This window comes from Acinonyx jubatus, chromosome C2 (assembly GCF_027475565.1).
Source record: "Acinonyx jubatus isolate Ajub_Pintada_27869175 chromosome C2, VMU_Ajub_asm_v1.0, whole genome shotgun sequence".
NCBI lineage: Eukaryota > Metazoa > Chordata > Mammalia > Carnivora > Felidae > Acinonyx > Acinonyx jubatus.
In genome coordinates, this window is record NC_069384.1 from 18,442,868 (window position 1) to 18,459,959 (window position 17,092).

At 41.3% G+C, this 17,092-nt stretch overlaps 1 protein-coding gene across 7 annotated transcripts in view; it reads left to right on the plus strand.

The window, feature by feature from the left end:
* The window catches only part of APP (amyloid beta precursor protein), a 272,213-nt gene that overhangs the window by 174,972 nt on the left and 80,149 nt on the right, over positions 1 to 17,092 (plus strand). For all 7 annotated transcript variants that reach the window (XM_027041765.2, XM_027041766.2, XM_027041767.2 and 4 more), the window contains 3 exons: positions 9,096 to 9,229; positions 15,283 to 15,357; positions 16,031 to 16,189. In XM_027041765.2, coding sequence (XP_026897566.1) covers positions 9,096 to 9,229; positions 15,283 to 15,357; positions 16,031 to 16,189 — 368 coding nt within the window. The remainder of the gene's footprint in view (positions 1 to 9,095; positions 9,230 to 15,282; positions 15,358 to 16,030; positions 16,190 to 17,092) is intronic.

Below are 17,092 nucleotides of genomic sequence, written 5' to 3' on the forward strand. Positions count from 1 at the left end.
TTGGCAGTTACAGCTGTGAAAACAGCCACAGACAATAGGTAAACAAATAGATAACAACTGTGTTCCAGTAACACGTTATTTGCAAAAAAAAAAAAAAAAAAAAAAAAAAAAAAAGACCAGCATGCCAACCTTTGATTTAATAAAGCCGTTAACTTCTGAGCTCAGGATGTGCTGGTGCTAAGCTGGGTATTTTGAGGGACACCAACAAAGTAAACCAAGTTCCCTGCTTCCAATAACTTGACAGTTTTATTGATGAGATGAGACCTCGGTGTGTGATAGGATTAAATAACAATATAACGTTAAAATATACAAGTGTAGAGAAAGACTGGTGTGGACAGCCTGAGGAAAATGAAATTGGTTTTATCCTTAAGACCTCCGTAGAGGTTAACAGCTTCATCTGGCTTTTACTGCTACAGTTCCTTTGAAAGTAGATAATATTGCAGATTTTGACTCTTTGAACTCATCTGTGGAGTGTTGAGTGACTGTGACAGGTAATCTCTTTATGATCCACCATTAATGAAGTTGAGAATGGCTTCGGACACATGGACAGAAAACAATAACCGGAGGTTAAGGCAGCCTAGATGCCAGTTATTACGGCTGTGGCTGCACATGTGGTTTTCAGATGCAGACTCGAGGTTGCTCTCCAATTTTGCGGTGCACTGTGATATTAATAAAAATAACGCCAGCCTTCATGCCTCCACGCTCCTTTCACAGATTGACGAAATTCCCACATCAGTACGTGTCCATAAGACATAAAAAAGAAATGTAGCTTGACTAGAGTAAACACAGCGTAGATTACATTTTTATTACCTTCTGTCGGCACGATGCAGGGTCGGCCAGCTATGATCGCACTGCCTATAAAACAAGCGTGGAGCCGGGGCGTGCCGGGGAAAGGGCCTTTGTTCCTTTCTTCTTTTTCATTTTTAGAAGAGTCTGAAACGATATTTAAGGGTCGCACAAGCTGTTTTCGCATCACAAGCGTCCCCTCTCACCTGGACCTCGCGGGTGTGATAAATATTTGAGTTTAGGATGTGTTTGGGATTTAAGTAAGTCATTTTGGAACGAGAGAAATGGACTTTTCCTTCTTTTTCTTTTCATTAAAGTCAGGGTGGCAATCTGCATGCTCTGCCTTATTTCGGGGTTAAATTTTCAGGTTCATGTTTCACCTGTATGTGAAGGACCCTTACTACCACCTCTCATAGGAAGCACTGCCATTTCTAGTCCCGCTGTTGCCAGCACTGGATCAAAGAGTATTTTCAGCGATAAAGCAGTGACTGGAATAGGTCTTTATTGACTTTCATCTTCTGTTGTCAGTGCTGTGGAGATAAATTGCCTTTCTCCTGATGAAAGGAGACTAACCAGACTTTCTTGTTAGAATCTAACACTGGTATATTGACCAAATGCCATTCACGGGCCTCTGTTTGGGGAAACATTCTGCCTTCTGGCTTGTAGGTCGTCAGAGTTGTTACTGTTTGAAGGTGGGGTCATTCCTCCTTCTACATCCTGAGCCCTTCTTGACTGTAGAACTATGTATCCCCTACGGGGCACCTGGCTGGCTCAGTCGGTTGAGCATCCACCTTCAGCTCAGGTCATGATCTCATGGTTCGTGAGTTCGAGCCCCGCGTTGGGCTCTGTGCTGACAGCTCAGAGCCTGGAGCCTGCTTTGGATTCTGTGTCTCCCTCTCTCTCTGCCCCCCTCCTGCTCACACTCGATCTCTCTCCCAAAAATAAATAAACATTAAAAAAATTTTTTTTTATATTATGTGTCTCCTAGAGATTGAGGAAACAAGTGAATGTCAAAATGATGGAGGCAGTTTTTCATGATGTCCGCAGTGTTTTGACTCTACATTCTTGCAGTCTTGGGTATGAAATGGAGTACATCGTAGTGATTATATAGTCAGAATGAAAATGAACTAAAAATTTAGCATCAACTTTGATTTATTAGCTGAATTTGATCATGTCCCTGATACAGAGCTTCTTCCTAGTGGGCAAGGGAAGGGACTTTTACCACATCCTAAAAATAATACCAGTTTTCCCCTCGTTTGGAAGTGAGTTTCCTAAAAATTGTAACATTTTCTCAGGGGAAATGCTGCAATGGAAACGTTTCATTGGCATCGTGTCCCCAGTGGTGGTGATGTATTTTGTTACAGGAACATAGGGTGCAGCACCAGGCGTCATTAATAAACTGAAAGCAGATGTGTGCCAAACTCCATCCACCAAAAAAAAAAAAAAAAAAAAAAAAGGCTCCGACAGGTACCAAGAGAGTTTACAATCAACGTGAAGTGAGAATATTGTGACACCCATTGGTACAAAATTACTAAAACTGAAATGAACCCACACACACACACACACACACACACACATGAAAAGAATTTCTCCCTTAGTATCTGGTTACCTGTGGTTTAGGTGATGAGAAAGAAGCAAATCTGTGATTCGTCTTATGTCTGGGAGGAGGGGTGGAGAGCCTTCCAAGAGAACGCCTCACTATCTCCTGCTGAGATATCTACCCTCATTTTTATCTTTTACCCTTGAGAGACCTCCTTCCTCTGCCCCTTGGCAGAGACAGAATGACCTTTTTTTTTTTTTTTTTTAATGTTTATTTATTTTTGAGAGAGAAGGAGACATAGAATCCATAGCAGGCTCCGGGCTCTGAGCTGTCAGCACAGAACCCGACGCGGGGCTCGAACCCACAAACCGCGAGATCATGACCTGACTGAAGTCAGCCAACCGACTGAGCCACCCAGGCACCCTTAGAGTGGCCCTTTTAAAGCATCATATCACATATTTCCCTTTCTCAAAACAACTCCTGGGGCGCCTGGGTGGCGCAGTCAGTTAAGCGTCCGACTTCAGCCAGGTCACGATCTCGCGGTCCGTGAGTTCGAGCCCCGCATCAGGCTCTGGGCTGATGGCTCAGAGCCTGGAGCCTGTTTCCGATTCTGTGTCTCCCTCTCTCTCTGCCCCTCCCCCGTTCATGCTCTGTCTCTCTCTGTCCCAAAAATAAATAAAAAACGTTGAAAAAAAATTAAAAAAAAAAAAACAACTCCCATTGGCTCCTCGCCATCCTTACGGAGGGTAGCAGGCCTCGCCTGATGTGACCAGCGTTTCCTCTCTGCCTCTTCGCTACTTACTGTCTCCCTTGCTTCTTCAGCTCTGGCCACACTGACCTAGCTTGTCCAGGAATTTTCCAGGCACTCTCACCTCTTAGGGCCTTTGTGCTCGTTTCTGCATCTGCCTGCTACGTTCTTGCAGCTGCTAACAGGGAGGTGGGGCTTCAATTCTTTGTCTAAACATCACCTCAATTAGACCCGGCCTGGCCACCTCCTTCCTGCTGTGGTCTCACCCAGCCCCAGCTCCCTTCCCCTGCACCCCCTGATTCTTGCCAGCCCTGCTATAGTTTTCTTTTTTCTCCATGATAGAAATCACATTCTAGCAACGTGTCTTAATTTTGTCTTTTTTTTTTTTTTTTTTTCTCCTGAAGTGGTGGTTTCTCTCTCTAGAATATGATTCCCCAAGAACAGCGGTCTCTGTTGTCTTCATTGGTTTGTCCCGTGCGTCTCACATTAGTGTGGGGTGTAATTTTTGTGAAACAGAGGGATAAAGGAATGAACGGGCACACTCGAGGCGGCACAGTCTACATCCGAGCCGCTGTCTCGGCTTTTCAGATACCTCTGACCTCCCAGAGTAGCAAACAAGCCAGGATGAGGTTCCTATTGAAAGCATCAGTCATCCAGAATGCGCTGGATTTGGGGAAGCAGAATGTTCACCTTGAGGCGGTAAAGTGCTGTGAAGTAGAACTGCTTTCCTGTAGCGTTTTTTCTTTTTTTTTTTTTATTTGGTATTCCATTCAGACACCCATTCTTAGTGAAAAGGTGTATGTCCTACCATGGTTTATAAGGCTGTTTTGAGACACGAAGAAAATCAAGATGAAGGTCATTTCACAGTTTAGAAGCCCACGCATAGGACGGTGCCATGTGCTGCTAATGATTTGGCGGCTAGAGGTCAAAACCCAGAGCTAAAGGCGTTTAACCCTGAATTTTAAGTCCAGTTTTCCGCAAAAGGGGAATATACCCAGCGAGCTTGCTTGCAGAAGGCATGAATGAGCACGACAGAGCAGGGGCCGAAGGCTAAAAGATCATGCAGCTTCACATGCCTGGCCCCAGTCTCATAACCCTACTGGGTTCTGTTGAACGTTGGTTGGAGGTCATTTGCCAGATAACATTCAGGGCAGGAACGGCTGTTGGCTAGAAAACGGGTCTGCAGATAACTTAGCAAAGCATATTTTTCGCCAATTGTCGTTCAATAACAAAAGCAAATACTTTCCAGTGCCCTGGACGTATCCATGGGATTAACCCTCTTCTGCTCTAACGGTTCACTTTATAAGCCTTTTCATGGTTTACCTAATCTTAAATTCAGACCTGTTTGTGGGTCGGGGATATGAGGAGCTGTGTTAAGCGCACAATAAATGCAATGGGGTAATTTTTGATTCTCCCCACGTATTAAATGGGGACACCTGGAAAGCACCTAGCGCAGTAGAAGCAAATGAACCTGGGCTATTATTATTTGGCCAACTTGGAAATCTGAGCCTGTGTCTCAATTTTTAAGGAGCCTCAGAGGTCTCTGGACAGGACAGACTGCTGTATGTTAGCTTATAAAACCACAACAAAAGTAAATGTCCTAAGTCCAATTTGCTTCCACTTTCTTCGTTGTTGAAATGACCTATGTTTTGGCGTGCCTGGGTGGCTCAGTCGGTTAAGCATCCAACTCTTGGTTTCATCTCAGGTCATGATTTCGCAGTTTCATGAAATCAAGCCCCACATCGGGCTCTGTGCTGACAGCATGGAACCTGCTTGGGATTCTCTCTCTCCCTGTCTCTCTCTGCCCCTTCTCATGCTATTTCTGTCTCTCTCTCAAAAATAAATAAATAGATGCGCCTGGGTGGCTCAGTCGGTTGAACGTCCAACTTCGGCACAGGTCATCATCTCACAGTTTGTGAGTTCAAGCCCTGCGTCCGGCTCTGTGCTGACAGTTCAGAGCCTGGAGCCTGCTTCCAATTCCTGTGTCTCCCTCTCTCTCTGCCCCTCCCCTGCTCACACTCTGCGTCTCTCTCTCTCTCTCTCTCCCTCTCTCTCTCTCAAGAATAAACATTAAAAATGTTTTAACAATACATAAACTTAAAAAATATTTTTTAATGACCTATGTTTTAAGTGACCCGTGATATACAGCTTCCCGTTCCTTTGTGGCCTGTAACATACCCTGTCATTCCTCGAACCACTCTTTTCCCAAAGGAAGCACGTTTTTGAAAGGGCACAGGGTTCCTGTCCCTGCCCACTGTCCTTGTTATCCTGTGTCTGGCCTACCGTGGACTTTATCACAAACCATCAGCTGTTCTCGTGTGACCATGTCTTTAGGACATGGGAATATTAGAGAAATAGAAGCCGAGCTCTCTGTACAAACCCCTGCTTAAAAACATTCTTCCCTTCCTCCCTACCAGCTGCAGGGTAGTGATAATGAAATAGTAAATTCATTTCCACATATCAAGATGTACCATCATTCTTCTGTCCTTGCCTGTACAGTGATCTGGTTTGCTCATTGGTATGAATACAGGAATGTTTCACTCACACTAATTGAAATGGAAGGTTAGTGTGAATGGCTACAATGTTTGATTTAAAGATTAAAAGAGAGACTGCTTCCTTTAAAGTCCTTAACTAAAGGAAATAACAAGAGCCGCTTACAAGGATTTACTCGAAGGGAAATACTGGGTTCAATGGAATAAATCAGTAATACAGTATTTGTATTTATTTCCATGTGCCTAAAAAGCAGGTTTAACACTTGAAATATTCTTAATCCTATTAAATATACCTTGCATGCTCATTTCTTTATGATTCTTTTATTCTTAATATTGCAAAGCTACATTTTAACATAGGCTATAATGCGATTATACTGACTCGGATTTTCGTGTTGATCTCCTTTTCCATAAAACAGTAGACAATGTTTGCAAATCATAAGACTTGGAGAAAACCATAAAATTTGCCAACCATAAAAATTGGATGGAGAACTTCCCCTACTTATGTAGTAACTTTTATAATTCCAGTTTTCGAAGAGGATGCTGCTATGGTTCTTTTTTTTTTTTTTATGTTTATTTATTTTTGACAGAGAGAGAGAGAGACAGAGCATGAGTGGGGGAGGGTCAGAGAGAGAGGGAGACACAGAATCCGAAACCTGCTCCGGGCTCTGAGCTGTCAGCACAGAGCCCGACGCGGGGCTCAAACCCACAAACCGTAAGATGGTGAGCTGAGCTGGAGTCGGACTTTCAACCGACTGAGCCACCCAGGCGCCCCAGTTATGGTTCTGACACTTAACGGATGGCTATCTCGATCAGTGAAAATAGCCTCAAACATTTATACATTTTCATGTGTTCAAAATGAAAAGTACTGTTTGCCTAATTTTGTCATTCTGCCAGATTGCACTGTGCTGAAAAGAACTTTAACTCGTTCTCGCTTGAGCCATACCAGTTTAAAGATGAAAAAATGATTAACACCATGGGAAGCAAATTTAACATGCTAAACATCACTTCCATTTCAAGTGGGGAAAATGATGAAGTAAAATATACTTGCATATTGATTTGCTTGAATTTATGCAGAAAAATACTTGCCTTTGATTTCCTTTAAAAAAAAGATTTTAAATTGAAAATGATTTTCAGTGTTAAAAATTAAGGACTCATTTTCAATAATCTGTGGGCCTTTTATGTGGGTTATACCGAAGATCTTTTTTTTTTTTTTTTTTAACGTTTATTTATTTTTGAGACAGAGAGAGACAGAACATGAACGGGGGAGGGTCAGAGAGAGGGGGAGACACAGAATCCGAAGCAGGCTCCAGGCTCTGAGCCATCAGCCCAGAGCCAGACGCGGGGCTCGAACTCACAGACCACGAGATTGTGACCTGAGTCGAAGTCAGACACTTAACCGACTGAGCCACCCAGGTGCCCCCCCCCCCCGAAGATCTTTTAGAAAAATACCTACTGCTTTTCCCGTGGGTGGTGGTCCTGTGTGTGAAATAAAAGCTCATTTTTTCTATGGTTTGTTTACGCTCCAAGATTTGGATTACATGTGATGCCAGGGAAGAGACCGAGGGCACTGACGTGAAGGACCCTGGGTGCCACCCTGGGTGCAGGCTGTGTAACACACATGGGGTGGCATCTCATTTTCCCAGTGCACCTAGCATGCTGGCTGACAGATAAAGAAACGGGTACATAGATGACTCACATTACCTGCCCTGGGTCACAGCCAGTCTAAGAAACACGAGCATCAAGGTGTGCCTAATTCCAACGCTTTCCCCATTCGCTGCTGAAACACGTTCTCACTCATCTACCACACAGAAGATGGGACCAGATGCTTTTTAATATGTACGTCCTGTGCCAGTCCCAGACCTATTGACTCAGAATCCCCTGGTGGCAGCCGAAGAGGGAACACAAAGTGTTTTGAAAAATAATTCCAGGAATATGCCCCACTTCCTTCCTTCCACTTGAAAGCAGCCATCTATATAGACACCTAAACTGCTCTTTTTTTGTTGTTAATAATAATAATTCTTAAACCTTGATTAAAGAAAAAGGGGAAGAAATCTGAACAGATATTTTCTCTTTAAAATTAAGATATTGTTTGATTATGTAATGAAAAAAGCCTTCTGGTTTTGGTTCAAATCTTGGAGCCTTTGGGTTGTGGAGATTCCAGGCGTTTTTTCTCAAAGCATGTATAAAAGACATTTATCTCAGAAATTAGTTTCCAAATGATTTAGCCATAAATACTTCTCATTTAACTCTTTGGGATATTATATCTCAAATGTAGAAGTCAACAACTAGATAAAATCAGTGAAGAGTAGTACCTAGAACATGGGTGATATTTTAATAATCTTTTGAATAAAACACTTGAGTTGATTTGACCCAAAAACATAGTGAAAACACCGAATTTCACTGTTTTGGTTGAACATACTCTATTCTTTAAATCAAAGTCTTTTTTTTTTTCCCTTTGTTTCTTTTTTAAATTATGTTTTAATGTTTATTTTTGAGAGAGACGGAGCACAAGCAGGGCAGGGGCAGAGAGAGAGGGAGACAGAACCCGAAGCAGGTTCTAGGCTCTGAGCTGTCAGCAGAGCCCGACGAAGGGCTCGAACTCACGGACCGCGAGATCATGACCTGAGCCAAGTCGGACACCCAACCGACTGAGCCACCCAGGCTCCCCTCTTTTTTTTTTTTTTTAAGTATGCTCATAAATGCTCTGAATTCCCACTAATCATTGCTAATCTTTTGGAAAATTGCTTGTTTAGGCATTACAGTTCACTCGGCTCATGAGTTAAAATAGTTTTGTTTTATCATACTCTTCAATTTTATGGGTATTTATGTTTCCACATAATTTAGCAGTATATGTTGCAACTCAGTAATATTGCTTAGCAGTTTCAGTTGAATTCAAAGTAGAAATCACTTTCTTTCTTTGTGACAACTCTAATGAATTGGTCGGCTCTTGTCAAATTTTGCGAAGGCAGAAAGGTCCCTTTGTGATTTTGAAAATGCATTTATTGACGTTTACGGGGTTTGGGGTAGTGTTTCAAACACTCTCACCAAAAGATGGCTTTGAAATCAAGCTATCTGAAGATGCCGTAGAATTTACCTTTTTACTCTATGGTGCCATTATTCTGCAATAGACTTGGAGATTTGTTCAGTTTCTGTAGGAATCCTAAGCTGTGATATTGATAACGTATCTTACTGTCAGACTACAAAAGTTAATTTTGCAAGGCATCGGGATTTGGGACAAAATGCGTTAAACACCAACTGGTTTCACTCTACGCACGCTTGTTTTGCAAAGAAATGTAAATATAACGCTACACTTGCAAAATGGACTGTTTTATAGATTTTCCTTCACCCTGTCCTTGAAAGGTGTCCTGTGCTGGGAAGTGTCTCATGGTGTTCTCTTAAACAGCATTAACTTCTTGTCTGTGCTTCTCTACTAAAGTCTTTGTTTTGGAGTAAACGGAAAAAAAATGGCTTTCTTTGAAATGATTGGGTACCGTTTCCCTTCTCAAACATCCTTCTTTCTGCCTTCTAGTTCCTACAACAGCAGCCAGCACACCTGATGCCGTCGACAAATATCTTGAGACACCCGGAGATGAGAATGAACATGCCCATTTCCAGAAAGCCAAAGAGAGGCTGGAGGCCAAGCACCGCGAGAGAATGTCCCAGGTAATGTGACTTTTCCGTCCTGGAGTCTACAATAAAGGGGAAGTCTGGACTTGCCCCTGCCTCAGAGTCTCCCCAGGGACCCTATGGCTGGTGAATGCCTAGGAATGGGAGGGGTCTTTAATTTTATCCAGCTCTTTAAAGGCGTAAAGTCTTAGTTTTAAATGTTTGCTCTGAGGGTACCCGTTTGGGGTTTTTAGAATCTTCTTTGAGCATGCCACCTAGGAGAGATCCATTGACACTAAGGATAGCAGGATTTTGTAAGCACAAATTCGGTTACGTCTACAACATTCCCTCTGGTTTTATTACCCGGGTGTATGCGGACCCATAACTATGGTGTTGTCCATTAAACTCCCTTAGAATGATCTGTAGTAAAGACGAGTATTTTTTTATTAGTTGCCAAATTATTATAACTTTGAACCTAACATGTCTTACAAAGCGAATTCATAGAACCACAGGAACGTAAAAGCAAAGTGAACCATAACGATCATACCATCTTGTTTCATCAATGATAGATAATGCGGTGTGGTTCAAAAGTGTGACTTCGCACTCTAGAAGAATGCAATATAAGTAACGCGAGAGACAGGCATTTGGAACTGGAGCCTTTCTTGCTCCTGATATAGTGCTCTTTTCAGTACACTGCGGCAAACACTGGTTTTGTTTGTTTGTTTGTTCAGGTTTTTTTTTTTTTGGCAGATTCTTTATGAAACAAATTAAAAAATAATTTGTTCAAAAACTGATCTACATATAATAATATCAATTTATGATGCCTATACCAGGTGCTAGATGTTGTATTTATTAGAGATAGATAATATTAATTTTAGCCCTTTCTCAGATTCTTCGTTCATTCACTAATTCATTCATTCATTCATTCATTTATTCAACAAATATGTATCAGCACTTACTTGCCAATCACTGGCCAACTTGCGTCCACAATTTAGAGTGTGAATAAAACATACGAAGAGTCAGATTTAAGGAACCATAAGTGAGTAAATGAGGAAAGCTCTCAGGTTAAAGTCAACCATTCCCTTATTTGGTGTTAACATTCTGTGGTAAATATAGGAAGGTATTACTAATTCTTGTACTGTTTAGCAGAAATACTTGTAAGTTTTCATAATAGACATTAAATAGGATTCATTAATTATCTGCTGTATGTTTTCTAAGACCACAATAAGTCTTTAGTAACAGCATTAATCATGGTGTTTTGACATGTGGGGCCTTACTAGCTGTAGGGAGACCTCCCCCTCCAAGAGTTAGCCAGTTCTAGAGGTAGCAAATGACTAGCCTTTGGGCACACCTTCCATTGTCAAACCAACCACTTCAAAGCCCATATCCCCCAACTACCTTCTTCAGGCCCTTACACTCTGACCCACTATCTACCTCCTCACCCCAAGTCTAGGTACCAGACATCTAGGGAGAGCCCCTGTACCCCAGAACCTACCAAATTGTTCAAACTAGCCGAATCTAAGCCTGCTTACCCTGACTCACCCATTCCTTCTCAAGGAACCCAGACTCCTGGCTACATTTTCCCTCATGCCCTCTACCTCCTGACCCACCCTAGTGCTTCCCCGCCCTCCTCCCCTCAATGACATGGCATGTCGCCTCCTCTTGGGAACTGTGTGTGAGTAACAGTCTTTTTTCAATGGCATTTTTCTCCTGATCTGTTGACCTCAACATACTTGAATATTTAAAAAAAAAAAAAAACATATATTTTTTATTTTATTTTATTTTTTATGAAATTTATTGTCAAATTGGTTTCCATACAACACCCAGTGCTTATCCCAACCAAAAAAAAAACCCTACATTTTAAAACAGAACTGCTAATGGATCTAGAAGACACAACACAATTAGTTGGGGTTTTTTTGTTTGTTTTGTTTTGTTTTGTTTTGTTTTGTTTTTAAGAGGAATGACCATAACACTTGGATCCATTTTGGAATAATAACAAGTGGGGGGAGAGTTAAAATTCTTTGAATCTGGAATGTAACGTGCAATTGTAGTTGTTGGCCATGATGAAAACATAAAAGCAAGTTGAACTAGAAAGCTAGGTAGAATGGAATACTGAGGTTTCACCCGAAGGCAGTCCCTCTGAAAAACAGGACTTTTCATTAGGAAAAAACACAGGCTGGTATATAATCACTGTTAAGAAAGCATAGGATGACTTGGAGTTGTATTTATTACCTCTGAAATAACACCTTTTAAGCTTAAATCCTGTCTCACTTTTTGCTTCTGAAGCTTTCAGAGCCTTCTTGCTAGTCTCAAAATCATTTCAGGCACAATGAAGTCCAAAAAAGAATAATAACAAAAATAAACACTGAAAGCTTGGCTTGGCTTGGCTTTTCCAGTACTGAGTGATTTATTAGTGATTTTTTTGATACATATGTCAGTTTCAGATACTCCAGATCTCTCCTAGAATAGCAGCTTAATTTTATTTTAGCAAATCTATTTAACCCATGACTTAGTCCATATAAATCTTTACAGAGTTTCCTCATCTCTTAGTTATTAGTTATATCTGAGATATGAGATGTTATATAAGATATAAGATATATATATATATATATATATATATATATATATATATATGATGTTATATAAGATATAAGAGATGTTATGCTACAGCAGAGAGTGCATTGGTCTGCTAATTCCAGTGGTCGTAGGAAAGCGAGATGCCTGAGATTAACATTTATCTTCATAATCTGTGGTCCTGAATTCTGGGGACTGTTTGACTTTGAACTTGCCTGCCTCTTAAATCTCTATCTATGTACTAGTTGTCATTTTTTCTACATAAAATAACTAAGTCTTTGAAGATCCATAAATCCAATGATAACTGGTAACTTCTGTTCATGCAGTGAAAAATTGCTTCATAAGACTATATGGAGGAACCTGAGACTTTTAATTGAATTTTTTTGTAATTTTTGTTACTATTTGTTTTCTTATGAAAACAGACATTTTGGAGGGTTTTTTTTTTTTTTTTTTGGTATTTGGCTGCTGGGGCTCATGATAACTAAACTTATAGATTGCTGTTGAATAGGGTCTAGCAAATCTAAGATTCTGAATAGTCTAGGAATGCTTTTTATTCTATGTATATATATATCATGTAATAATTATGTATGTTACTTATTTAGTAGTTTTGCTATATCATTAAAATGAAATTTTTCAAAATGAAAGTTGACATTTCTCTAAATTTATTATTTTTAAGATAAGCATCAACATCTTAGGAACAGTCCTTTTCCTGTCACCAAATAAAAAGAAACTTAGCTCACCTGTTGAATTTGCCTTTGTTTTATGTTATTATATAAATATTATATATTTTATATATATTTACGTATATTTATAAATACACATGTATAACATTTATATGTTATTTATGTGGATATATAAACACAGAATTTATATGTTATATAGATATACATATATACAAAATGTATATGTAATTTTTGTATTTTTTAATGGCACATTGGGCCATGGAAGATAAAAGCACGGTCTTTAGAGCTACAATGATCTTGGTGTATATCCTTCCTTCTCCATTTTTTTTTTCCTCCGTGACCTCGAGCAGGTAGCTTAACCTGATCCATAAAATGGAGATCGCCATGACTCATCTCATGGACTGCTTAAGTCATCAGTTAAGCAAGATAGACTTTATGAAGCTCTTAATACAAGATCTGCCATGTAGCAAATGTACAGTAATGTTTGTCATTGGAGCACTGTAGTGGAAGCCGCTGTTCCAGGAGAGAGATTGAGCCTGTGGTGTGTGTTCATCTTGCATTAAATAGGCCTAGGGTGATGGTTTGAGTGAACGGTTTTCTTTGGGAGGGTACAGGATATGGTTAAATTGCTCTGAAAGTTAAAATTCAATTTCATTTTGTAGTAGCGTTTATTTTCAATGCATCAGCCAAATCAGTCTCTTTAATTAGTCCATGTATTTCCCAAGCTTAAGGTTCACAGACCAGGTTCAGAGCGTACTAGGTGAGATGGCAGAAATGTAAAGGTAATACAGGAAATCAGTCTTCGCATTCCAATAAGCCACTTGGTTTCTCTCTCAGACGAATTTTGAGATTCCTTGCCGTAAGAGTTCATGGTAGAGCACCGCCACCGTGAACATTCTTAAAGCAGGAAATTGAAATATTTTTTATTGCAAGCCGTATCTCATCCATAAAGCAGAGGTGGTCTTCGTAGGCCCCTCCCTACAGGTGCCCTTTATTAACTCTTAGAGACACCAAAGCATCTGGGACCACGTGTTCTTTTGTGTTCTGTTCTTATTCATAACAGTAGGACGTTGGTTCCAATTTTGTTGTGACCTGTTTAGGTTATTTTTTACATGTTCTTCAAGTATAATAGAAAATTCACTCCGTTCTGTTTTCTCCATAATTTCATAAAAACAACACAAGGAAGCTAGTTTGTATCCTATATAACAAATTAATGCTAGTAGCTAATAAAATATCTAAATAAAAACCTACATGGTGATTTGATATGGTATTATCTCATAGAAGTTCTCTGTCAATAGTTTTTTATTCTAAGTCTCTCTCTCTCTCTCTCTCTTTTTCTGATCTTGAAGGATGTCAGAAAAAAAAACAGTTCTTTAGGGATAAATACCTATAAACAACAGGCTTTGATAGTACAGATATTAGGTTCTTTTGTGCTTTGTATATCTACAAAGTATGTAAGTACATATCTGTCAACCGACCATTATTTTGCTTACTTGATCTTTCTATTCTTTATTCTACCTAGTTCCGGTATGAGTTGCACTTAAAAAAGCTCTGCCTGACAGAGTATAGTACACTGGGAAAGGAAAGGCAGCCATAGGTAGTAAGAATCTAGTTTCATTCCATTTCAACAACATGCACGCAGCTGCAGGCTTCTTGGCATTCAGGCCAATGAATGAACCTCTCTCAGCGTAACCCTGGGTGGACTTCGAGGATGAGAAGAACAGGTGTTCTTTTCCTACAGAGCAGATTAGCCTGGTTACTAAATTAGCAGTACTTGCTAAGAATACGTTTTGCTACATTCGGAACATTATAATGTGTACTCTCTTGGAATTTCTGGAGGTATATAGGGTCTTCTTTGCTGTTCATGATGGGGTTTGGCGAGCAAAGGCCCCCCTTACCTACCATCAGTGGGGCGGACCTGACAATTTCTGACAATAGAATTCTTCTTTTTCTTCCTCCATTATGTACTTCTTTTGGGGAGTGTGTTCATGGCATGTATACACATCCGTTAAATATTCATGCCTTGGGGCGCCTGGGTGGCTCAGTCGGTTAAGCGGCCGACTTCGGCTCAGGTCATGATCTCGCAGTCCGTGAGTTCGAGCCCCGCGTCGGGCTCTGTGCTGACAGCTCAGAGCCTAGAGCCTGTTTCAGATTCTGTGTCTCCCTCTCTCTGACCCTCCCCCATTCATGCTCTGTCTCTCTCTGTCTCAAAAATAAATAAACATTAAAAAAAAATTTTTTTAAAAAAATAAATATTCATGCCTTCCCCACTCCCCCACCCCCCACCCCATTTACTGTTTAAAAATACACAGTTGGAAATTTTGTAACTCGCTTTCACAAAAAACTGAGACTAAAGTATTCAATTTAATGTTGGAAATCCTTGTTCAAGAAATATATATAGAGGCGTCTGGGTGGCTCAGTCGTTTAAGCATCTTAACTCTTAATCTCAGCTCAGGTCATGATTTCACAGTTCGAGAGATAGAGTCCCACGTCAGGCTCTGTGCTGACAGTGCAGAGCCTGCAAGAAAAAAAAAAAAAAATACATATCTATATGCCCTTTATGGATCGTTGACATTTGTGCACATCAAACAAAATGACTTGCAGCCACTTCTCAGGAAAAGAAAAAAAGACTACCTTTGTTTCAAAGGGCCATGTTCCTTCGATGAACGTGAACATTGCTGTGTAATATACTGCTATGAGAAATGATACACTTCTTAGTGGGAGGTCAAACAGTTTGGAGATAGGACTGGAATGTGATAATTTTCTTAATGTTTACAGTGTCGAATACAGAAAGAATAGATCTTTGAGAAAAGAACTGATGGTTTTAAATTGAAATGTTTTCTCATCTTGTAGGTCATGCGAGAATGGGAAGAGGCAGAAAGGCAAGCAAAGAACTTGCCTAAAGCGGACAAGAAGGCAGTCATCCAGGTAAAACCGAGGCGGGTTCTCCACCGGGCAACATGGGCTAGCACCTCTAGAACCCCCAGGGTGATTGTTCACATTCCCACTAATTTGGACTATTGTTCATCATTGTCCAGGAATTCAGTTTCTTCAGCTCTTCCTTGTATTTGTTCTTAATTAGCTCAAGTTTTAATTCATTGCCATAAAACCCCTATTGTTCCTTGCATTCTGCTTTTGGTTGCCAGATTCTTCCTTTACCTCTTCCCCTGGCACAAATCACACGCCATGATTAGACTTTTGCGACAGGAACTCCTCTCACAGCTGCCTTAAGCAAATTGTAAGATCCTCGTGGTCACTTTCCTATTAAAATACGTTGAGGAAGAGCAGAGTTGTTTTGGTTGGTTTTTTTGTTTGTTTGTTTGCAATGTAATCTCGAGTTTTAAAAGTAACAGAAATTTAGCCTGTGCTACGGCTCGTCCAGTCAGTCTTCGGGGGCCATAGAGAAGAATGATTTACAGTGAGAAATCAGGATTGAGGATGGGGTGCGGGAAAGGGAGGCAACCCATAGAGCATGCCGAATTAGTCAAAATGTTGGAAGGACTGTAAATCTTGGAGTCAAATGGAGTAGGATACCCCCTTGGGAAGCCCCATGCTGCACGTCCGGTCCCGTGTTGATGTGTGCACGTGTTTGCAACGGCAGCATTTCCAGGAGAAAGTGGAGTCCCTGGAGCAGGAAGCAGCCAACGAGAGGCAGCAGCTGGTGGAGACGCACATGGCGCGAGTGGAAGCCATGCTCAATGACCGCCGTCGCCTGGCTCTGGAGAATTACATCACTGCCCTGCAGGCTGTGCCCCCTCGGGTAGGTCTGGCGAGGCCTCCTTTCACAAGTCGCTTCGGGGCCCAACACAAACAGGAGGCGTGGGGGCGCGGGGGGTGCTGAAGGCCACCAGAAGGAAATCTGGGGACTGTTACGAGCACCATTATGTACAGGTTTGGCCTCGGTTCCCTTGTCTTGAAGGTTATGGGGTCACAGGGGAGCCGCCTGCACAGGGTCATCTCAGCGCAATAGATACTCACGCCTTTCCACAGAGCCGTCAGGCAGGCTTCCCGGGGACTCGACGCGCAAGACCTGACCCCAGTTAATGTGCCTGGGACAGTGACACGTCAGGAAACGTGTCAGTGACAGCCGAAGTCAGGAAACCGCAAAAGTTGACAGGACTTTCTATGTAACCATCTAATGACAAATAACTGAGGGTTAAGAAGAGTTGGGGCATGGTCGGGCTGTTAGGATTTCTGTCAGGATTTTGAGGAACTAGAACTCAAGTTTCCTGCTGAGGGAAGCAGTCATATTCTCTGGTGGGAAACCCTCATCAGTCATGGTGTCCACAGAGAAGAGGCCTTGTTTGAGGTTTTCAGCAATAAATGCCCAGAAAGGCTTCCTGAGCAATGCAAGCGGATCTCCTCAGTGAGGCTTCATGGGAGAGTTTACTTTGGACATAAGGAACATTCTGAGCGGGAGTGTGTGTGTACTATGTCCGTCAGTTTATCTGTTACTGAGTGAGCGACATTAAAATCTCTGCTATTTTCTCATGTGATGCTATCAGCTTCTGCTTTTTGTATTTTTGAGGCTTTGTTTTTAGGCACAGAAACATCCAGAGCTCTTACGTCCTCCTTCGGGCCCCCCCCCCCATTATCATTATGACATGACCTCTTTATCCCTGGTACTATGTTTTGCTGTGAAGTTACTGTGTCTGATATTAAA